At 41.6% G+C, this 21,729-nt stretch overlaps 1 protein-coding gene across 4 annotated transcripts; it reads left to right on the top strand.

The window, feature by feature from the left end:
- Positions 1-325: 325 nt before the first annotated feature.
- LOC137955521 (probable GPI-anchored adhesin-like protein PGA55) lies at positions 326-21,032 on the top strand. Of its 4 annotated transcripts, none has more exons than XM_068802497.1 (11): positions 326-557; positions 1,408-1,560; positions 1,649-1,831; positions 2,013-2,112; positions 2,231-2,261; positions 6,326-6,365; positions 7,942-8,094; positions 9,398-11,648; positions 12,058-13,462; positions 20,320-20,406; positions 20,693-21,032. In XM_068802497.1, exons 2-11 carry the CDS (start codon positions 1,502-1,504, stop codon positions 20,755-20,757), a joined length of 4,374 nt encoding a protein of 1,457 aa, XP_068658598.1. In that variant the 5' UTR covers positions 326-557; positions 1,408-1,501; the 3' UTR covers positions 20,758-21,032. The 4 variants fall into 4 exon arrangements, with proteins under 4 accessions (XP_068658598.1, XP_068658601.1, XP_068658599.1 ...); XM_068802500.1 differs by having other exon boundaries at positions 326-863; positions 6,329-6,365; XM_068802498.1 differs by having other exon boundaries at positions 326-863; positions 12,061-13,462.
- Positions 21,033-21,729: the final 697 nt, after the last annotated feature.

Below are 21,729 nucleotides of genomic sequence, written 5' to 3'. Positions count from 1 at the left end.
CTGCTCTCTGCTGCGTGGGACCTAATAGACGTGGAGATTTATTAAGAAATGGATGCTTCAAGGCAAAGACGACCCCGGCTCCGTCTTGGGTGATTTTCAAGCAACCAGGTGAGAGTGTCGTATGTGATATATACGACCAAGAGACTTGGTCTATCTAATGTGGGTCCCTATGTCTACAAGGTATCCAGAGGGCGCGGCGGTTTTCGTAATTCTTTCGAAGGGGAAGATTATTGACGTCATTCCGTTAAGACATGTTATAAAATTGTCCCAAGGAGCACTACGTCTACACCGTCTCTCCGCTGCAATTTCAGGGGGACGAAGAGAGAGAGAGAGAGAGAGATTAAAACACCGACAGCATACGACTCGTTTCGTCTCTGGTAGGGTTTTGGCAAAAACGAAGAGAAAAAGAAAATCCGAAAAAGTAACAAAGACAAGGAAAAGCAACAACAAAAAAGTGAAGCCTTAGTACGCATACGAAGAAGAAGAAAAAAAATAAAAAATTCAAATGCTTGTTCACTAACCAACGGAGGTTGAAGATCCTCTCTTAACATCTACAGGTGCGTGCAAAATGGCGGTCGATCCCTTGGCATTTGGATTTCTTCTGAATTTTTGCGTGGGACTCCTGGTGCATTTGTCGGGGATTTGCTGCATTGTGCCGTAGATTTCGATTTTTGCCATTCAGTCAAATTTGTTTCGGTCTTGTATGTAATCCCCCGTTGAGAATGTGGAAAACGGAGAGGTTTGGTTGAAATTGCGTACTGATCGTCTGGTAAATAATTGGTGAACCTGATTTTCCATGTTGCTGTCTGGATTGCTGCGGTGCATCGAGGTGGTGGAGGATGTGTTGAAGAGTTGACGCTCTGGTAATGTGGAAGAATGATTTTGAGCTTATGCCATTTTCGTACATTTTCTCTGCAAAACCGGGAGGAAAAGCTCGGTTTCGATGTACTTTCTGTGAAGCATTCGGTTTCATTTGAGATGAGTTTCCTGAAAACTTGTAGCCGAGAGTCGATTCGTCGTTAATTTTCACATCCTTGGTAGTCTGAAAGGCCGTCAATCGGTGTTGAGTTTTACATTTTTCCTGCAATTGCTGCCAAAATATATTATAATCCTGTTCAGGGTTTGAGCTATGTTTTGCTCTTAAGAACCGTTGGTCGCAGAATAGTTTGCTTCATCTTTAATTAATTTCATTTGGTAATGAAGGGCGATTCTAATAGTACTTTTAGATGCTGGACCTTTCATTATTTCTTTTGTGAGTTTGCGGTTCTTACCTTATGCTGATAAACTGTCGTCTATAAAGTCAGCATTTGCACTCTTTTCTTTTCTTTTTTCTGGATAAAGCTTTCCGTGTTTTACTACCTCCTCTGACTGAGCAAAGTTCTGTTCAACTCTTGTTCGTTCCTGCAGATTTTGATGTTCACTTGATGATAAACTTTTTACAAGATTCTTCTGTGCGTAGATAAAAATTGGGGGAGGTCATAGAACTGTTGCTTATTTGAAAATGAGATCTGACACCCCCCTCGATTATGCTGTATTCCACTTGTCTCCCCAACGCACACGGTGAGATGGTTATTTGATGTTATAGGAAATTCATGTCTCTTTCTTTTTCTTGTGTTTGATCTTTGCTGAGTTTTTGCTTCATTTGCAGTTGTGAATTATTTGTATCAGGTGAAGGGAAGACTGAGAAACTTGCCTCTGGGTTGGTGAAGCCGTTTGTAACTCATTTGACAGTCGCAGAAAAACAGGTTGCTCAGGCACTTCCATCTATTAAACTCGAAGTTGAGAGACGAAACAATGTTGGCTCATGGTTTACCAAAGGAACACTTGAGAGGTGAAGCTCTAAAATGCCATTGCAACTGTCTTTCAGATATATGGCCAATGTCCATTATTCATGACAAGAACATGCCTGTAATCCTGGAAGATCTTAATTGTCTTTTATTGTTCTTCTTTTAATTTTGAAAATTTTGTGCACAGTCTGCCTTTCCATCTGATGAGATTCTTGTTATCTTTAGGTTTGTCCGATTTGTTAGTACACCAGAGGTGTTGGAAATGGTCAACACATTTGATGCAGAGATGTCCCAGTTGGAGTCGGCCTGGAGGATTTATTCACAGGTAGTTATCTCTATTTTCTTGAATGCTTCATATTTTCAATTGTTGAACTATTAAAAAAAATCATTTGTTCCTAGGCTTTTAGCATTCACTGACAGTGGTAGGATCTCTTTGAATCCAGGGGGCGAGAGGTCATTTATCAGGTTCATTAGGTATGTTGGTTCCCCTTTGTAGCACCTCCTACTGGCAAATTATTGAAAAATCTTACTTTTTTATAGCAAGAGTCACCATACCCTGACATCTAGCTTTGCTAACTGTATTTTTTAGAAACAAAAGTTTTTGGATGCATATTTTTTTGCTTGGTAATTTCGATTGCTAATGCTCAAAATCCTTATGCATGAAATCTACTGTGGTACTAGAGTGTTGACCAGGTTTAGCGGGCATTGAAGGAGTTATTACAGATAGCGACAGTCATGTCTTGCTGGCATATTCAGGTCCTATTGGACTCAAGGACTCTTTGGAGGCTGAAGTTATAGCTTGGTCCTAGGTTGAGGCTCTACAAGGATTGTTTCCGAAGTCTGCTTTGTGGAAGGTTGCTTATAGGTGGTAATTGGCTGGATGAAGAGTACAACCAATCCCCCTTGGATGTTTGATCAACTCCTTTATGAAGCCTTGGATACTATGCAGATGTTGGATACAGCTTCGATCCATACTCTCATATGTGCTAATTCATTGCAGATTCTCTTGCTAAGGAGCATGCTCGCCCACAACATCTTGTTGTAGGAATGGTGTGCCTCCTAGTTTTTCTTCTTTTTCTTTGGTTGAAGGGCTGTTTTGCCATCTCTCCCCCTTTGTTGCTCTTTGTGGTAATCAATATATCTGCCATTTGAAAAAGACAAAAATAGACTTGACCCGAATGTTTCTTCTGGATGATTTTCCTTTTAAAACTGATGTCATGCATTTGCCACCGTAGCTCAAGTGGTTAAGGAACTTTGGTTGCGACTTGTTAGTTACCAGTTTGATTCCCATCCAAGAGGGTAGTCTTTAACTGTATGTTTAGGAAAGAAATTGTATGTTTATCAGTGTCTGATATAACTATAAAAAATAATAATAGAATATTGCTTCTTCAGCAAGTGCTAGTTTTGTGTTTGATGAAAGGCCTCCTAGTTGTTAGCTGTGTTCATGAGGCTTGAGTCATAAAGAGTGGTTTTCCCCCTTTTTCTTGAACTTCTATAACCCATTGGTAGGTGAGTCTTCAGCTCTATGGCCACATGGGGAGGTTTCTAGTATGAGGTCTTGAGTTCAAGTTTCACCAGGGGTTTTGGGTGTAGTGTGCATGTGTAAAAAAGCTACAAGGGGCAATCTGTAGATAATGACTTATTTCTTGGTTTATTGATTATGGGAAGCTCCCATGTTCGGCCTACTTACAATTATTATCTTAATATGCCCATAGTTTCATTTGGGAGATATTTCTGGTGTGAGGGTCTTCAAGCTTTGAAGAACTGATAACGATCTTCGTGCTGCTAGAATTATGATAAACTTAGGGTTCTTGGCCGGAGATGTTCTTTGTGTTGAAGACTAGGGGGTAAGTGGAAGTTGAGGCGTTTTAGTTGATTGTTTTTAATTAGGTACACTCATAAATTAGATTGGAACACCGTCATTAAACCCGGCCCAGTCCCAGACCCAATATGGTGACCGGGTTTGATTGAATTGGTGATGATGTCATTCAAGAAGATTGGGGGAGAGCCATCTCCCTTGATCTTCCTTCCCCACCATTTTTGCATGAGGGAGGGAGCGTAGTTCTACTCCTTTGGCAAAAGGACCAAAGGGGAGGCGCGGTGGGGGTATGCCCCCGTTCTACAGTTGTCCTATTGGGGCGATGATCCCTCCCTCATTGTTGCAGTGAAAAAGGGCGAGGAAAGGGGAGGCAGTGTTTCTTTGTTGTGTGGGGAATTTTCCCTGCACAATAATTACCTGGTTGACTGGGTTTGGTCTGTTGGTTCATTGGTTGAACAGGCCAACCCGGCCTGGTCACCTGGTTTTTGACACATTTGTAGGTCTTGTAGTGTTCTGACCTGTTGCAGGGATTGGGTCTAGTTGTACCCAATTGGTCTGGTTGGGGTTTGTCTCAATCAGCCAATTTGGTCTGGTTGGGGTTCTACTCTAGACCCGTTTAAGCATGAAACCCTAAAATCTAACAGTTTTTTTTTTTTTTTTTTTAAATGATGCTGATTTTTATTAAGACAAAAGCTGAAAAGAGCAATTTACAAAGGAGGGAAACTTTCCCAAACAATGAGAGATTGCTGGGAAGTTCCAAATTTCGCCAATTTATCAGCCAAAGAGTTGGCTGATCTAGGAATGAGATTCCAATTACAATGAGTAGAAGATACAATGTCAACAATACTATTAGTGATGGGCCAGTAGCGCCAAGGGGGGAAGCTGTCTTTGGAACACCAACTAATAACCGTCTTCAAGTCGCCTTCAATGATTAACTTGCCATGGAGACGATCCCTAAAGATTTGGAGACCGAACAACAGAGCACTAACTTTAGCAGTTTTAGAATCGACAATGCCCACCGGACTAGCATAAGAAAGAATAGGGTCTCCATTGTGACCTCTGAATAAAATCTAATAGTTTTGAAAGCACTAATTTGAATGTGTGAAATAGGTTTTCTTTCCTTTTGTGTAAATGGACGCTAATTTGGTTAACTGCAAATAGTTTTTGTCATTTTTTATTTTAGTTTATCTTTATCCCTCTTCTCTCATTTCTCTCTCTCTCTCTCTCTCTCTCTTTCACGTGTGTGTGCATACACAAACACACACAAGACAAAGAGATGCATGGAGGAGAACTATAGCTCTTTGATCTTCATTGTCAGTAATTGATGACTAAGACTCCAGGGCCTTATTGTTTATAGTGGCAAACTGTACACATTTCCTAGTTCATCTTTGTTAGTGTGTGGTAACCTTATTGTTTCTTCTTAGATAAAGTTTGACTAAAAGCACAAATACAACTTGTTGGAAGATAGACCCAAGCCCACACAACCAAGAAAGAACCACATATCCAAGTGTGTTGGAAGATGGGCTCAAACCCATAAGACCAAGGAAGGCCCATAGACCAAGGAGAAGCCCCAGGCCCATACAATTATGGCATTATGAGTCTTACACAAGAAGAAGTCTTACAAAGCCACAATTATTATGGAAGCAGGTTTCATAGAGGAGTTTCAGTTTAAAAGTGTTTTAGTTAAGTTAATCTTCTATTTATATTTGGTTATTTTATTATTCTAGGACTTATCTTTAAGTGTTAGAGTTTGGGTGTAATTGGGACAAAGGTATTTTTATTGTAAATGGACTCTACTACCCTTCCTCTAGTATAAATAGAGGTTCATGTACTCTGATTAGAATAAGTTAATGAAGTCAATGAAGTATTTTTCTTTTCCACAAATTCAACACATCTTTTGGTGGATTGGAAGTTGCATGAGACTTTTCATGACATTGATCAAAATATTGAGGTTCTAATTTTCTGCCATTGCTGTTATGGTGCATGGGAAAGTGGAAAAATTAAGTCTTAGACTGTATTAATGCATATTCGGTTGGGTAACAATGGAGAGATGGTCATTTTCCTGTTTTAAGGAAGTGCACTTTGTTTTTATGTCATCTCCATGGAATATTAAATGTTTTTGGTATGCTTTGTCTAGATCATAGTTAGGAAGTTGAGAGTTTAGATGGAGATACAAATGCCGTTAGAGTGAGGCCAAGCGTAAATTACCCTCTTTTGGGTTTCTATTTAAACTTTTTATCTTCATTAGGCAATTGGGTTCTTATTTATATATTTATAATTCTTTCTGTCACTTTTTTTCAAGACCTTTTCAAATGGATTCATCAGCCTTGTGGTGGACAATTCATGGATTTCCATTCTATATTGTAGATGACGTAGGAGGGGCAATGTAAAGTACATGGGAATTTGCTTTTTACATGGGCAACTTGGTTTGGGTTAAAGAGGAAGTCTCATAACACCAGCCTGTCTGAGTGACTTTTTCATACAGTCATAATGCCACAATTAAACTGGTGTTTTTTTAGTTAACAATAAAAAGGAATTCTTTCCATCCTTTTTTTTTTTTTTACATCTTTGAGTTGCTTATACCATGTTGTGGCCCTCTATTGGCTTACTTTTCTGTGGACTCTTAGATTGTTTAGTTTCTTGCTGTAATGGCTTCTATTATTATAATCTGTCTCTTTCCATTTCAACTGATCTGTTTTTCATCTGTAATTTGATTCAGCAGAAAGTGGAGTAGAGGAAGAAGCAGCAGATTCAACTAAGTAAGCTTGTCCTTCACTGCCTATTGCCTCTGCTTCTAAGAATACCTGATTGTGGAGGACATGGTGATTAATTTAGAAAATGCCTTAAAAATACTCTTAAAATTTGTGTAATCAATTCAATTTTGTATAAATATTCCCTGATAACAAGGTTCAAGAACCTTTGAAGGCATGTGTTAGATAGTTTTAGTGGATTATATATCATGTTATTAATTAGTTGAGTGCATTTGTATAACTATCCTCTATCAGCTATAGGGACTCGATCAGTAAGTGTGCACAATTACTGTATTGTCATTTATTTTAGTTTTTGTTATCTATCCCAAGTTGACTTGGATTTTCAGGTGACCGACTCCAAGTTGGAAAAACATAGTACTTATATTTCTGAAGAATTTTATAGAATAATGAACGGATTTATTATCATTAGCATAGTGACTAAGTAGTAATTGAATTATCTGTGTTTTTGTGATCTTATAGCATTCAAATAAGTTGGTCTTAATGATCAATGGAAGTTGCAATAATCAACTCTTTCTCATAATGCTAACATTGTAGAAACTGTTTTAAAACTGTTTATGGCTGCTGCTTTGCTGAGTCAGTTCTTTGAGATCATTGTGGACTATAGGTCAAAGAAAAGGTGTTCTTTGCTGACTTTATCAAAAACTTCTTGGCTGAGTTGAGTTATTAGTAGATCTTTTATTTGTTTTATTTTTTGGTATGGTTTTAATGGTTTATGATGTCTGTTTTGGGTACTACATGAGATAATATAGAGTTTAATCGTATTCGCCTACTATGGGTGGTACAAGAATTACTATGATCTGGCACAACCTGTTTAGATACCTAGAAACAACAGAACTTTGAGTTGCTGTATCCCATTTGTGGTGTGCTTGAGTGACTTGATAGCCTTGTCATGAGATTCATTTGGGTATAAGCCTGTGTTGGGAATGAGGATACCATGATTTTTGGTTTTTGGGTTAAGCTTGATGGAGTTCTCTTGGATTTTACTTGTCCTGGAAAGATCTAATGCTAGTTGTCAAGTGATCCATGAACTAATTTTGGAACTTGGGTTGAGCCTTCCCAATCTTATCTTGAACCTTTAAGTCAGATCATTTGTTTTTGTTGAGCAGGTCCATTGAGCTCAGCTGGTTTTGGGGCTCCCATCCAAATTGACAATGTGTTAGGAAGTCACAGTGAGGACCAAGTATTGGAGATTTTACATTTGTTGTTAACTGATCCTCAAACTAGTGTAAGACTTGGGCCTCTCCACTCAAAGCTTGTGCTTTTGAGTGTAGATGCTTTCTTCAAATCTCAAAGGATAATCAAAATGGATTTGGATCTAGCACTTATTACTCTAGCTTGTTTCTGGATTTGCTGAGATCAACGGAACAGTGTATATCTGGGCAAACTTCTTAGTGTATATCTGGGAAAACTTATGGTTTCCACCGAAATCCAGCATTCTGTAGACAGCTTGATATTCTTCATATCAGAAAATTATATGAATAAAAAAAAGAGAAAGTATTGGTTACTTTTTTGCATTTCTGTTACTAGTTTGGTTCCATTTTATGATTGTTTTTGTTTCATTCAGGAAGGACCTGTTGAGGGCCATTAATGTGCGGGTCATGGCAGTTAAGCAGGACCTAACTGCAGCTTGTGCCCGTGCATCATCTGTTGGTTTTACTCTTGACAATGTTTCAGAGCTCCTGCTTTTTGCTGATTGTTTTGGCGCTCATCGCTTGAAGTAAGTATTGTTGAAATGATCATTGTTCATAAAGTATATACAAAGAAAAGTTGAAGCACTGTGCTAGTGTTTGGTAAAAGTCTTTACATCTAATATTTGGCTTTGGATGTTGTTGGGTTTATAGTTGGATGGTAGGCCTTTTAAGGTGGTTTGTCAATTAGTGATCAGACCTGGCCCAAGTTATCTTGCTATTAGAGCCCAATCTCTGGTCCATGTTGTGTTTTGGGCCCTTTTGTTCTGTGGGTCCATGCATGAGTGAGGTGTTTGTTTGGTTAAAAGTTCCATATCTGTTATGCCATGGGTTATTATTATTGGGTTTGTAAATCGGGTTATTGGCTTTCTTGGGTGGCTAGTCATTTGGGATGGAACCAAGCCAACTTATCATCCTACATAGTATACAGTAAGCTGACCTGCTTTATGTGCTGAGTCATGTTATTGGCCTCCTTGGGTGGCTGGTTATTTGGGATGGAACCAAGCCAACTTATCATCCTACATAATATACAGTAAGCTGACCTGCTTTATATGCTGAGACATTTTTTGTGGTGATCATCATGCTGCTTATATTTTTGTGCTTCAGAATCTTTAATGCATCTTTCTCATGAAGAAAGAGTCTGCTTCAAAATCCTTACAAATACAATTTGCTTTCCATCATTTTAGGAAAGTAGTCCAAATTTCTTTCTACAAATTGTTCATCAATGCAGTGTCCAGCAAGGTTTCGCATTTGCGATTCTACTAAATTTTGTGTCCAACTGTTCTAATCCTACTAAGCAGGTAGACACTCAGGAAAGGCTTGATTCTTTGCATGAGCTTGCCATAGCATTGCCTGAGCAAGTAAATGACTGTAGGTCCAGTGGCCTAACCCATCCATCAAGCCATGGCTCTGGGTAGAGGCAGACAGATTAGTTTGTCAAACCATTTTCAAGTTCTTAGGTTGTCCGTTCAGTTTGACATTAAATCTCCATCTTTTTTGGTCCTAGATGTCTCAAGTTATAGGGGAGGATAGTGGAACATTATGACCATTGATACAGGAATTTTTTTTTTTTTTTTTTTTGCTTAAAATTTTGTCAATGATTTATGTGGTTTTTAACATTGACATGTACTGATTCTATCCTCCATCCTCTTTTCTGAGATGACTTAATCCGACATGCCTGAAGATAAGATAACTATCTACATAGCAAAATCTCTTGCTGGGTGTCATCTCAATTTGTCAGAGTATACTTTCACTTGACTGTATTATATGTTGTAAATAATGGATAAAACTATCTAATGTTTTCTCTTTTCCCTGTTTTACTCTGGAAAATAGTGAAGCATGCAGTAAATTTATCTCTCTCTGCCAGCGACGGCCGCAGCTGATAAATCCATCGCGGAACGGCATTGATGACCGAAATGTGCGTTCCTCGTCTGGTTCAGACATGTCTCTTGATGATGATCCTGTTGAGGCTAATAACACCATGTCCTTGAAATCAAGTGTGTCACAGCATGAAGCAGACAATCACAGTGAGCATCTACAAGATAGCATTCCCTCAACCCATCCATCAAAGCCCATTACGTGTCAACAGATCCCTGTCCCTTCAGTTGGTTTTGTTTTACGTCGTCCAGCAAGCCTTGCAAGCAGTGACAGAAATCAGCCAAGGGAGAATGAGGGTATTGTTGAAAAGGAAGCAGAAAAAATTGTTGAGCCATCGCCCTCCATAAGTCAGCAACAGCCGGCGAGGCGGCTTAGTGTGCAGGATAGGATCCATTTGTTTGAGAACAAGCAAAAGGAGCAAACAGGAAGTGGGGGAAAAGTTGTTGGCAAGTCTGCCGAACTCCGCAGGCTGTCATCAGATGTAGGGTTTGTAGGAGGTGCTACTGAGAAGGCTGTCTTGAGAAGATGGAGTGGGGCCAGTGACATGAGCATTGAGTTAAATAGTGTCAAGAAGGAGAATGAGCAGTCTGATTGTGGGACCCCCTCTTCTCCCTCCTGTGCTCACACTCCTGTATCCAGTAATTCCAATCTGATCAAGAGTGAAGATAACAGATTGAAAGATACTTTGAATTCTCAAGTTACCCCTACCAGTACTTCAAGCAATCTTGCTGGTCCACATGACAAGTTCAAAGCATTGTTAAAGGATCAAAGTCAAACTGCCTATCTCCTACAGTCAAGAAATGTCTCAGGTGGGGATGACGATATCAGGTCAAAAGATCAAGTTTCTTCCTCCACCCAGTTTAGAGACTTTCCTGGTGGATCAGAGCAGGTCAAATTGAAAGATCAATCTGTTTTACAGACTGAGATGAAAGAACTTCAGAGTGGGGCAGACTATCCAGGGTCAAAGAACCGCCTAGCTCCTCAGCAGCTATTGCCAAAACCTTGTCAAGGACGCATGGAGGATGGTGCAGCAAAGGGTACTGAATTTTCCTCTCAAAAGTCGATTAGATCCTCTGTGAACAGATCTGGGGATGTTGACTTGAAAGAACAGCCTACTTCTAATGCTTCATTTAGTAGTAAAACTGAGGAAGTTGGATCAAAGACGAAAGATCCATCACCATTTCAGGTTCAATTTAAGTCTTCTACTACTAGCAAAGTGGGGAATTTGGGAAGAAATGACTTATTTTCTTCACAGGGTCAACAGAATGAATTTTCTGTAGAACCTGAAATAGTTGCAAAGACTGACCGGGTTGGTCCACAGTACTGTAGGAAAAATTATTCAGTTAAAGGGGACGAAGTTGGGAAGAAAGGCTTGGTTACCTCTCATCCACAACTTGGAGGGTCTTTTTCCACTGCTGTGGAAGAGTCGGTTCATGGAGTTAAGCTGCATAGACAGACCTCTGTTCCTGAGCATAGTAAGAAGTTACTGGGCAGGAGTGGTGATGGTGTATTTCTTTATGCAAATGGTGGGTCCAATTTCTCTGGGAAAAAGGTCTCCGATAGTCAGGCAATGTTTGACTCGGCTGCAATCAGTTCACAAGAAGTCCAGAAGCCAAGACCTTCAAAGGGAAACCAAGAACTGAATGACGAACTTCAGTTGAAAGCAAATGAATTGGAAAAACTTTTTGCTGCTCACAAACTCAGGGTTCCTGGAGATCAGGCAACTTCATCTCGAAGAGGGAAGATGACTGGTATGCAGGGAGAGGAGGAGTCTGGTGTTCTAGACAAGATGTCTGAGGCCTCCCGAGCTTCACAGTTATCTGAAAATAAAAGTGCTCAGGAATCAGTGACTAGTACAAGTAATGCAGCAGAAATTGATAAGAGTTTGCTGATGAAAATGGTGGAAAATCAGGACTACAGTGAGCAAAAGCAGAACTCTGATTTTGGTTTCTTGGAGGATTCCAGAGGTATCTTCTACGACAAATATATGCAAAAACGAGAGGCTAAGCTCAAAGAGGAATGGGTTTTGATGAGACCACAGAAGGAGGCAAAGATGAAAGCCATGCAGGATAGTCTTGAAAGAAGTAGAACTGAGTTGAAAGCCAAATTAGATGCATCTGCAAATGATTCAGCACAGCGTGCTCATCACCGTGTGGAGAAGCTTAGGTCTTTCAATTTTCGTGCTGCAATGAAGAGCAAAGAACTGGTATAATCGATTAATGTACCTTCTTTGGTTTTTTAATAAATTTAAATTTTTTTTTTTTAATTTTTAATGTTACGTCATATCTTCTTGGTGTGTTACAGGTTATGATTGTCCAGAAAGTTTTTTTGTCTGTTTAAGGTTGCCAAGATTTCAGGAGATGACACCATAACAAGTTTATATAAAAGACTTTAGGAACATTAGTTATATTGAAACATGCAATTTAAATAAAAAAAGAAAACATTACAGCATCACTTTGAAGATGTTTTCTGCAATTTTTGAGGGCTGGGTTGTTATTATTGTGTCTAGAATATTTTATTCCTGGAATCTAGACGATTAGTGCTGGCTGTTTGCTACATAGCTGATGGTGTTGTAGTGAATGCAGTCACCTGTTAACTTATTTCTGGTTTGATAGCAGGCAGAAGAGTGCTTTCTGAGTGAAGAGGATGAAGACCTATCTGGTTTTTGTGAGCAGAGTCCATCAGGTGATGGTTCGTCAAGAAATACCAATCCCAAGAGGATTTCACATATTAGAAGCCTTTCATCTTCCACCCCTCGAACCTTTCCATCCTCACTCCCGAGGTCAGCTGTGAAGACTGTCAGCTCCAGTTTTGGAAGACGCCGGCCCCAGTCAGAAAACCCTCTTGCTCAGTCTGTCCCCAACTTCTCTGACTTAAAAAAGGAGAATACAAAGCCATCAGCTGGAGTGAGCAAGCCAAGTACTCGCTCACAGCAGAGAAATTATGCCCATAGTAAGAGTAGTAGTGAGGAGATAATTCTACCTAAGGAAGAGAAGCCTAAGAGGTCTCAGTCCATGAGAAAAAGTCCTTCAGGTCCTTTTGAGTTGAATGATGCACTACCTGTAAATTTAGAGAATGCTGTTCTTACTCCGTTAAGATTTTCTAAGGAGCAAACTGAGCAAAGTCATTATAATAAAAACCATAAAAATGGAGATTCAAAGTCATTTCCTAGAAGGGGCAATGGGATGGGTCCTGGATCTGGGGTTGGTATTGTTAAGCAGAAAGCTTCTATGGCTCCTGTGATCACGAATAATGAAGAAGAGTCTGAAGAGCAGGGCAAACAATTAGAAGTGTTTGTGGACTATGTTAAAGTGGAAGAAGAGGATGTGGGAGAAGAATTTGAAGAAGTGATGACTGAAGCCATTAAAAGTGAGGGTTTTTCTGGTGGCTATGTAAATGAAAAACAACTTATCCATGAGTCTGAAAAATTGGGTGATCTTGGGTCAGAAAATTGTGAAGTTTTGAGATCTCTTTCTCAAGTGGATGACGAGTCTGCTGCGGTGGCCCTAGCCACAGTTTCTTCAAAGTTTAATATGCCCACAGGATCTGTACAGGATTTTCCTGGTGAAAGCCCGGCTTCATGGATGCACCATTCATTTTCTTATGCTCATGAAACTTCAGATGTTGATGCATTTGTGGATTCACCCATAGGAAGTCCAGCTTCATGGAACTCACATTCACTAACCCGGATGATGGAGTCTGATGCAGCACAGATGCGGAAAAAATGGGGAAGTGCGCAGAAGCCAATCCTTGTGACAAATTCTTCTTCACACCAGTCTCGGAAGGATGTAACAAGAGGATTCAAGAGGTTGTTAAAGTTTGGAAGAAAAAGCAGAGGGGCAGAAAGCCTTACTAGTGACTGGGTCTCTGCTTCAACGGCCTCTGAAGGTGATGATGACACAGAAGATGGTAGGGATACAGCAAATCGGTCTTCAGAAGATCTGAGGAAATCAAGAATGGTATTCACTTCGGTACCTGCATGTGATAGCTTCAATGAGGGAGAGATCTTCAATGAGCAAGGCAAGCATTTGCATTTCTTTTTGTCAATTAATTTTTGTTATTGTTTGGTCATTAAAAAAACTGAAACCTTATGCATGAAACCAAATTATTTGAAGAAGGTTTATATCTTTTTTTTTTTTGAGAATGTGAGATTTTATTAAACAAAACAAAGAAACAACAAGATGCAAGATTGGGAAGCACATCTTTTACAACAAGAGATTGGAGGAAGGCTCCCTGCTTAGCAAGCAAATCGACAACAAAATTAGTTGACCTAGGAATTTGGGATCGGATACAGGTAATGTGGGAACTTAATCCATAATTTCATTGAATACATCCCAATGTCGCCAAGGTGGGTGGAGGAGCACCATCTGATTACCACCTTGGAATCACCCTCAATATGGAGTGGGCCACAAAGATGCTTGTGAAAGACAATGAGGTTGTGGAGGAGAGCCTGAAGCTCAACTTAAGTGGAGTCTGAGATGCCCAGAGGACCAGAGTATGTGATGAGCTGAGAGTTTGCAGAATCGTGAAAAATGTCACCATAGCCAGCCTTGCTGGGGTTACCGAGAGAACTACCATCGAAGTTAAGCTTGAGGAAGCCCAACTGGGGAGGTTGCCACTCTTGAATAGTGGGGGCCTGGGTGGGGAGCTCGTCTGAGCTAGACCGTGCCAATTGTCCCTGAGAGAGAAACCTAGGAGGGAGGTGAATTCTTTTCTAATATGAAGCCAAGAGAAGATTAGGCCAATGATGGTGCAAGTGACCCTCTCAAGGGACTCGGCCTTTCCATTGAACCTTCTATTATTTCTTTCTTTCTAGATACCCCAGGGAATGAAAGTTGTGCATGCAGAAATAAGTGATTTGATCATCTTGGGAAAGGAGATCCCAAGGAGCATTCGACTGACAGAGAGGAAGTTCCCAAGTAGACAAAGTTGAAGACCAACACGGTTGAGGATGGCCATCCACACCGTCCAAGAGAAGGGGCAGAAAAGGAGGTGGTTGATAGTTTCCTCCGTGGAACTACAAAGAGGACAAAGAGTGCTCACATTATGGTTAACCCTTCGTCAAAGATTGTTGGATGAGGATCTTGTTAAGGTTGGCACTCTAGAGGAAAAAAGTTGACCTTGTGAGGGGCACTGAGGCGCCAAAAAATGGCCACATCATGTTCAGTGTAGCTAGGGCTCCATCACTTGAATGAAGAAATAAGCAGAGGATATTGTGAAAGTACCACTCTTCTCCGACCACCAAATCATCTTATAAGTCAAATTGTCCCTGAGCCTTGAAGAACTAAGCTCTTCCAGATGTCGAGAGGCATCCAAGGCTGATGATTCATCAAGGCCGTGTCGAAGGTGAAGGTCCCAAGAGCTGATTCCCCAAGCGTCAGCAACAGAAAGGTTCTGTTGGTTGGAGATTTGCCAGATACTGTTGACAATGTCCTAAAGAGGGCCACAACCAACCCACCAATCGTCCCAAAACCTGATCTTTCGCCCATTGCCAACATGATATCGAATGGCCGAACTAAAAGAGGGGAGGAGAAGGTAAAAGGATCTCCAAATCAGCGAGAGACTGCACCGTCTCCCTCCCAAGGTCCACCAGTGCTCGCTCCGACGAAGCTTCGATGCAACCATCTTCTTCCAAAGGTTGGTGGTTGGGTTATTAAACTTCCAAATCCACTTGAGGAGCAAAGCCTGATTCATATCTTTTGTAACACAAATTCCCAATCCACCCCGAGATTTAGGAAGGCACACATCAGTCCAACCGATTAGATGATATTTGAAATCTGAGCTAGTGCCTCGCAACAAAAATTGTTGTTTAATTTTATCAATGATTTGGCAAATGGATGTAGGGCAAGGCGTGGAGGATAAATAATGGTTTGGGATGCCAGCAATACAAGACTTGAGAAGGGTGAGTCTTCTGGCCTTCGTGAGAAGTCTATCATGCCATGTGGCAAGACGCACTTCAAGCTTCTCGATCATCGGTGTCTGGAGATTCTTGTTAAGGCGATTGGTGAAGAGGGGGAGGCCGAAGTATGTGGTTTGAGGAGAGGAGAGAGAGCATCCCAATAGGTTCGCCATAGACTGAAGAACATCAGGGTTGATGTTGAACTCCATCAAGGTAGCCTTCTGCCAGTTAAACTTCTGTCCCGATGCCAACTCAAATAGGCCTAGTAGAACCTTAATCTTCATAGTGTACTTGAAAGTCCCTTCTCCAAAGATGATCATATCATCAGCAAATTGAAGAATGGGGATATCAAAAGCCGCATGATAGCTGACCGATCCAAGCTAGCCAAGGTCCCTAGCTGTGAAGATCATAGATGAGAGGAATTCCGCAATAATATTGAACAACAATGGAGAGAGCGGGTCACCTTGTTCAATTCCCCTAGAGCCCTTGAAAAAACCACAGTGGAGTCCAATATGTTCCTTCCTTTGAGAAAAAACCCTTGTCCATGATGAATAACTAGGGGGAAGAGAGCCTTAAGTTTGTAGGCTTTAAAAAACCTTGCAATAATCTTGTACGTGTTGGAAATGAGATTTATAGGACAAAAATCACTTGGATGCTCCACATTAATTTTTTTTGGTACAAGGGTGATGAAGGAGGCCCCCATACTCCGGAAAGTTATACCCTTACTGTAGAAGCTCCTAACGGTAGCAATCACGTTCTGTTTGATAATTGGTCATCCTCTTCTGTAAAAATCCCCATTAAAACCATTTGGGCCAGGAGCACAGTCACATGCCAATCCTAACACAACAAGTTCAATTTCCATGTTAGAGAAAGACAATTCCAGGAAAGAGGTGGCAACATTGGAAGGACACTCAAAATATAGATCTGCATAAAACCTGGTTCAAGCATCAGTGATGGAGGCTCTATCCGAAGTTACATCATTATCGATGTATAATGAGGTAATTCGGTTAGTCCTCCGTCTTGCCGTAGCGATTACTTGAAAATTTTTGGTGTTGGTATCACCTTCTACCAACCATTGGAACCGGGCCCGTTGCTTCCAATGGACGCTTTTCAGATGAATAATAGATTGAAGACTAAGTTGGAGGGTAATTGGCTAAGTGATTCGTGATTCTCTTGGGAACCAAATCGTCTCCTTTTCTAGGCCTCTTGGTATTGCAGATTCCACAACGTCGGAGCTCTACAACCTGCTCAATGGGTTCCGTGTTTTTCGTGACCATTGCTCCGGGCCCATTCTCATTGAAGGAGACTCAAAGGTGGTGATTGATTGGTGTGAAAAATCCTCACCACCTCCGTGGCGCATCAAAACACCTTTTTTGAAATTATGGAAATTGTCAATTTATTTGACTGTTTTTGGTCTCTCATTCCGAGATCAACAAATTATATGGCTGATGTCTTCCTTGCAATCTCTTGTTGTTAGGAGTTAGCTCCTCCTTTTTGGTTCTAGTAATAAAATCACCTTTCATAAATAAAAAAAAGAGTTGGAGGGTAATTCTAGAAGAAGATTCAGCTGGAGATAGGTACCTTTATTCTTTTGTCATGTCCAAATCAGCAATCTGGGAGAGGAGGGAGTCTTTTCTCCATGCAAAGAGTAGAACGGTGATCCAGGGTCCATGCTTTCAACTTGTCCTCAATGAGCTTGAGCTTGTGGGAGAGGAAAGCAGTCAACTTTACCATCAATGTTAAAACCCGACCACTAGTCAGCCAAGAGATGATCAAAATCCTTGTCCATCAACCAAGAATTTTCAAAGCGGAACAGGGAAGAGCCCCACCTATCAAAAGAGGTGGATAGTGATCGGCCAATGATCCGACCCCACATGGTTGAGAACTCTTCCGTTTACATTATCATAGAGTTGTAACCAATGAGCGTTAGCTAGGAGTCAGTCCAATTTGGAGAGAATTGGCTGTTGTTGACCATTTGACCAGGTGAAAGTCTTTCCTGGTAAAAGGAATTTCCTCAAGTTCATTGCAAGCAATGAAGTCCACAAAGCGCCTCATTGAGGAGCCGACGGACACTTTTTGTTACAAAACCGGATAGCATTGAAATTTCCTGCTAATAACTAGGGAAGCGCCCAGCCTTGGACAAGGTCCAAAAGTTCATCCCAAAATTGGCTCCTCTCTCTGTATCTTGTGGGTCCATAGACCCCAACAAGGCACCAAAGTCTTCCAGAGCTGCGGTCACGAAGCCTCAGCCCAATGGAGAATCTGCCAATGCAGTAATCCAACAAGTCAATGCTGTTAGAATCCCATATAATGATCAGCCCACCGGAGTGTCCAACTGCATCAATAACACGCCATTCGAGAGACAAGCATTGCCACAGGTCCGGGCAATTAAGTCGGTCATATTTTGGCACATCGTTTCTTGAAGAATTATAATAGAAGGCTTACATAAAGATAGAAAATGGCAGATTGTGGTATGTTTTCTCGGCGAGCCAACTCCTCTCACGTTCCAAGACACGATGATCATTTTTGGTTTGGTTTGTGGACTTCAGAATTTTTGTCGTCGCTTGGCAAGTATCCATTGTAGACAACACCCATAATTCTAGCATGGTTCTTGTTGCCAAGTTTCAGTTTCATCGTCATAGCGGTCGCGTTTGGATTGGAGCTCAGGCACTAGCTGTTGCAACCGCTCCTTTGGGGGGAGGGAATTGAAGATGATGCCATGGACAGGGGCAGATTGAGCTTCAATTGGGTTGCTGGAGTTGTTGTGCAGAATGCTCCTGGTTGGAGCTCTTCTTCATGTTTGAAATGTAGATAAGGGGGGGGGGGGGGGGGGGGGGCGGGGGGCTGGACATTTCAACTGTCCGAGGGAAGTTGCAGGGGTTCAATGCGAGAGAGGTATTTGTAGGTTCATTGCGATTGTGATGTGTGATGTGGGTGAGATGGGTCCATGGTAAAGGGGGGGGGGGGGGGGGCTGGACATTTCAACTGTCTGAGGGAAGTTGCAGGGGTTCAATGCGAGAGAGGTATTTGTAGGTTCATTGCGATTGTGATGTGGGTGAGATGGGTCCATGGTAAAGGGGGGGGGGGGGGGTGTGGGGTGTGGAGGAGTTGAGGGTTGAGGGAGGGACGGACTTTTAATGGGCTTTGAGTTTCAGTCTGAAAGAGCTGGGGAGTGAGTTGGTCAGGGGAAAGGTTGTGGGGGAACAGGCCTGACAAAGGCCTTAGTCTGATGGCAGCTTTAGGAAAGGGGTAGCAGGGAGTGTCTGAATGGTTCTGGGAGCCAGAATTCAAATTTGAGCGAGAAGCAGGGATGGTGGTTAATGTGTCCGAGGTGGCAGGCTGGTTATCAGGTTGTGGGGTGCGACTCGGTCGGGTGATGGCTCGGTGATTGTTGGGTTTGGGGTTGTCTTCCATGCTGTCAGTGATGAGGATCCGAACTGTCATCAGTGCCCATGTCATCGAATACCACCTTGGACCAGAAGTAATCTTTGGCCACCGTTACTTTGAGAAAGAAGTGGCCAAACCAGTAGCAATGAAGAGCTGGGCAACATCCAGCTGGTTTCCCGGGATGTGTCATTCGTCGTTGTGAGTGGCTGTCCAAAGATTGTAGCAATGCTGTTGAGGGTGTTGTCTGTCCAGAGTTTCAACGGAATTCCCCAAATAGAAATCCACCGCCCAAACGGACTGACTGGGCCAGACAGTTCCCATTCCCTAATTTTCGACAGTGGCTTTATCACCTGAAGATTGAAAGAGAAGAGCCAATCAAGGGGGCAAGTAGGATATTCTTGGTGAGTAATCCAGCTGGAGACGAGCGCTTAACCAAGAGGAGAGCCTGGAATGATGTCAATGGGGCTCGATCATGGTAATGAAAACTGATGAAGTGAGGGATTGTCTTCCCTGTTGCTGGGAGTCAGGAGGGAGGTTGATAGCCAGAGTCAGAGATGGGGTACAAATGGAATCATCATGGTTAAGCTGGGTGGGTGGTGGAGTTGAATGCAAGGTGGCTTTTGTGTTTGGTAAGGGGGGAAAGTGAGTTAACTGGGTTTCATGATGGGTCAGGGGTGTGGGGGAAGGGGGAAGGGGGTAGGGATGGGGAGGGACAAGGCGGGACGAAACCATTAAGACCCTCCCTGAATGTGCACCACCCGAAAGAATTGTCAGCATGCTCGGGGATGTAAATCCTCACCATAACAAGGTTGCCTCGACTTTGGTCAATTTTGAATTCTCCAGGAGTTTTGGTATTTGAATACCGAGAAGCTGAAAGTGATCTTTCTGACGCAGAGCTCCTTGGTCTTGGTTACAGAATTACTATCAGCAGCGACAGCAACGAGCTGGTGCATGAAAGAGGAGCAAGCAGCGTTGGGATGGAGTTGAACGAGCGCATCTTGCTGTTCCTGACAGTGATGCGAACAAAAATTCCTGAGTGCTCCTCCACATTGCTTATCGTAAGCACAGTGTTTTCGTAGACGAACTGTGCTCCAGAGTTCCTTACATTTGCACAACGATTTTTCCTCTTGTTTCGAACCATCTTCCAATTTTGGTTGTCATCCTCCTCCAGCTGACTGGTCCTCCGGTTGCCGTCACAGTGCAAGTTCCCCACTTCCCGATCTCGCATTCTTGGACATTGACACCAGAAAACTCGATAACCTGTTGCTCGTTTCTCCCCATTCAAAATCATCCTCATTTCTCAGAAATGTTGACCTGGGTTCGCAACCGTTGCTGTCGTTCCCTTCTTCCACTCAATTCCGGCCTCGATCATCGTTGCTGAATCCGTTCTCTGTCGTAAAGTTCCATCACCTTCGCCCCATCGCTCATTTTCTCATGAGTGGAGTATGACTTTCACTACACCTTTTTTTGAAGAGGGTTTATATCTGTATGGAGTTTTGTATCTACTTTGGCTGAAACATACTGATAAATATTTTATATTGATCCTTGTTTGTATCAGAAGGTTTACTGAACTCCTGGTTGCTTTTTGCAGTTGAAGAAGGGTTGCAGAGCTCCATTCCAGCATCTCCTGCAAATTTCAAATTGAGGGACGATCATCTGTCAGGCAGCTCTTTGAAAGGTACCTATATTTCTTGTTGCAGTCATGTTGTTGAATTATTGTTATTTAGATGTTTAAGTAAGCATGCTTTTGCCACCCCTTTGCTTTTTTTTTTTTTTTTTTTTAAGTTATTTTTAGAAATTTTGGGAATAAAATCAGGTGCTCTACTGGCACAGTCATTTATGTATTTGTTTGGAGGTCTAGTTGCACTCTTAAAATTTTCCTTGGGATCCAGTAAATTAAATGATTGTTCTGGTGTGATTCTTTTGCTTCACTAAACCACTTCTGTTATTTAAAATTCTTCCAGCACCTCGTTCATTCTTCTCGCTTTCATCGTTTCGAAGCAAGGGTAGTGAGTCAAAGGCGAGGTAATCTAGAGAGAACTCCAGAGGTCAGTTGCATAATATATAGCTGCGGTGGTTTTGGCTAGAATTGGAGATGCAAATACGTCGAGACTCCAAAAAAAGGTTTGTTTTCTATCTATTCTTCTTCCTCTTTGTGAAGTGTAAGTGTCATAATTTGTTGTATTAGTCGTCTTTTTTTTCCTCCTGGTGGTTCATTAGTTCCATCTCTGGTGTTTGCAGTCAGTAGATTGTATTAAACAGGGGTTGCCAATTGGCACGAAATTAGTGTGAAGTTTTGGAGTCCGGCATTCTTTTATCATGTCCCCTTCTCGTTGACTCTTAACTGATTATATGTTGGGATTTTGGCATTTCGTACGCGGACCTTTCCTGGTTTACATTTTGACCTAACGCAGCAAGTTTCTTGATCGGTGCCTACAGCCTAAGTGCATAGGTATGTCATATATGAACCGTCCCATAGTATTTGCTTGCATGCCAATATTTCTTGAATCATTTTAAGTTTTTCTTCTCGAGCACAAGCAAGTCGAGTGGCATCACTCGTTTGTCTTGAACACAAGCTCAATTGCAACAAACACACAACCAGAAAACCCATGTCTATTATAGTTTACAACCTTAGGCTGATGAAATTGCCATTTGATCCTACGTTCCTATTCTTGAACAATTCTTTCCTGTCGTTTCATAATATTTGGGAATCTTGAATGGCTCAAAAGTCGACTCAAAAACAGGCCATGTGTCCCAGGCTGACTAACACATATTTTAGTTTACAACGCCGAACGCTAGTCTTGGTTACATTTGTAGCAGGTCTGTTTACTCATCAATTTAAATACTTTTATGAAAGAGGATTGACTAGCATGCGACAGAAAGAAAAACCATCCCCCCAGACGACAAATCATATTCCGGCAACGGATTCTCTTGCCTATTTGTTTCTCACCCGTATTTGAATAGGAAAAGCGAAAACCTTCTTTAGTCTTTCTGGTGGTGA

The sequence above is a fragment of the Aristolochia californica genome, unplaced genomic scaffold (genome assembly GCF_029961685.1).
Source record: "Aristolochia californica isolate CCGP_79_NKW_82.1479 unplaced genomic scaffold, dmAriCali1.0.hap1 SCAF_2, whole genome shotgun sequence".
Lineage (NCBI taxonomy): Eukaryota > Viridiplantae > Streptophyta > Magnoliopsida > Piperales > Aristolochiaceae > Aristolochia > Aristolochia californica.
The sequence above is the reverse complement of the archived record's forward strand: the minus strand, read 5'-3'. Positions and strand labels throughout refer to the sequence as shown.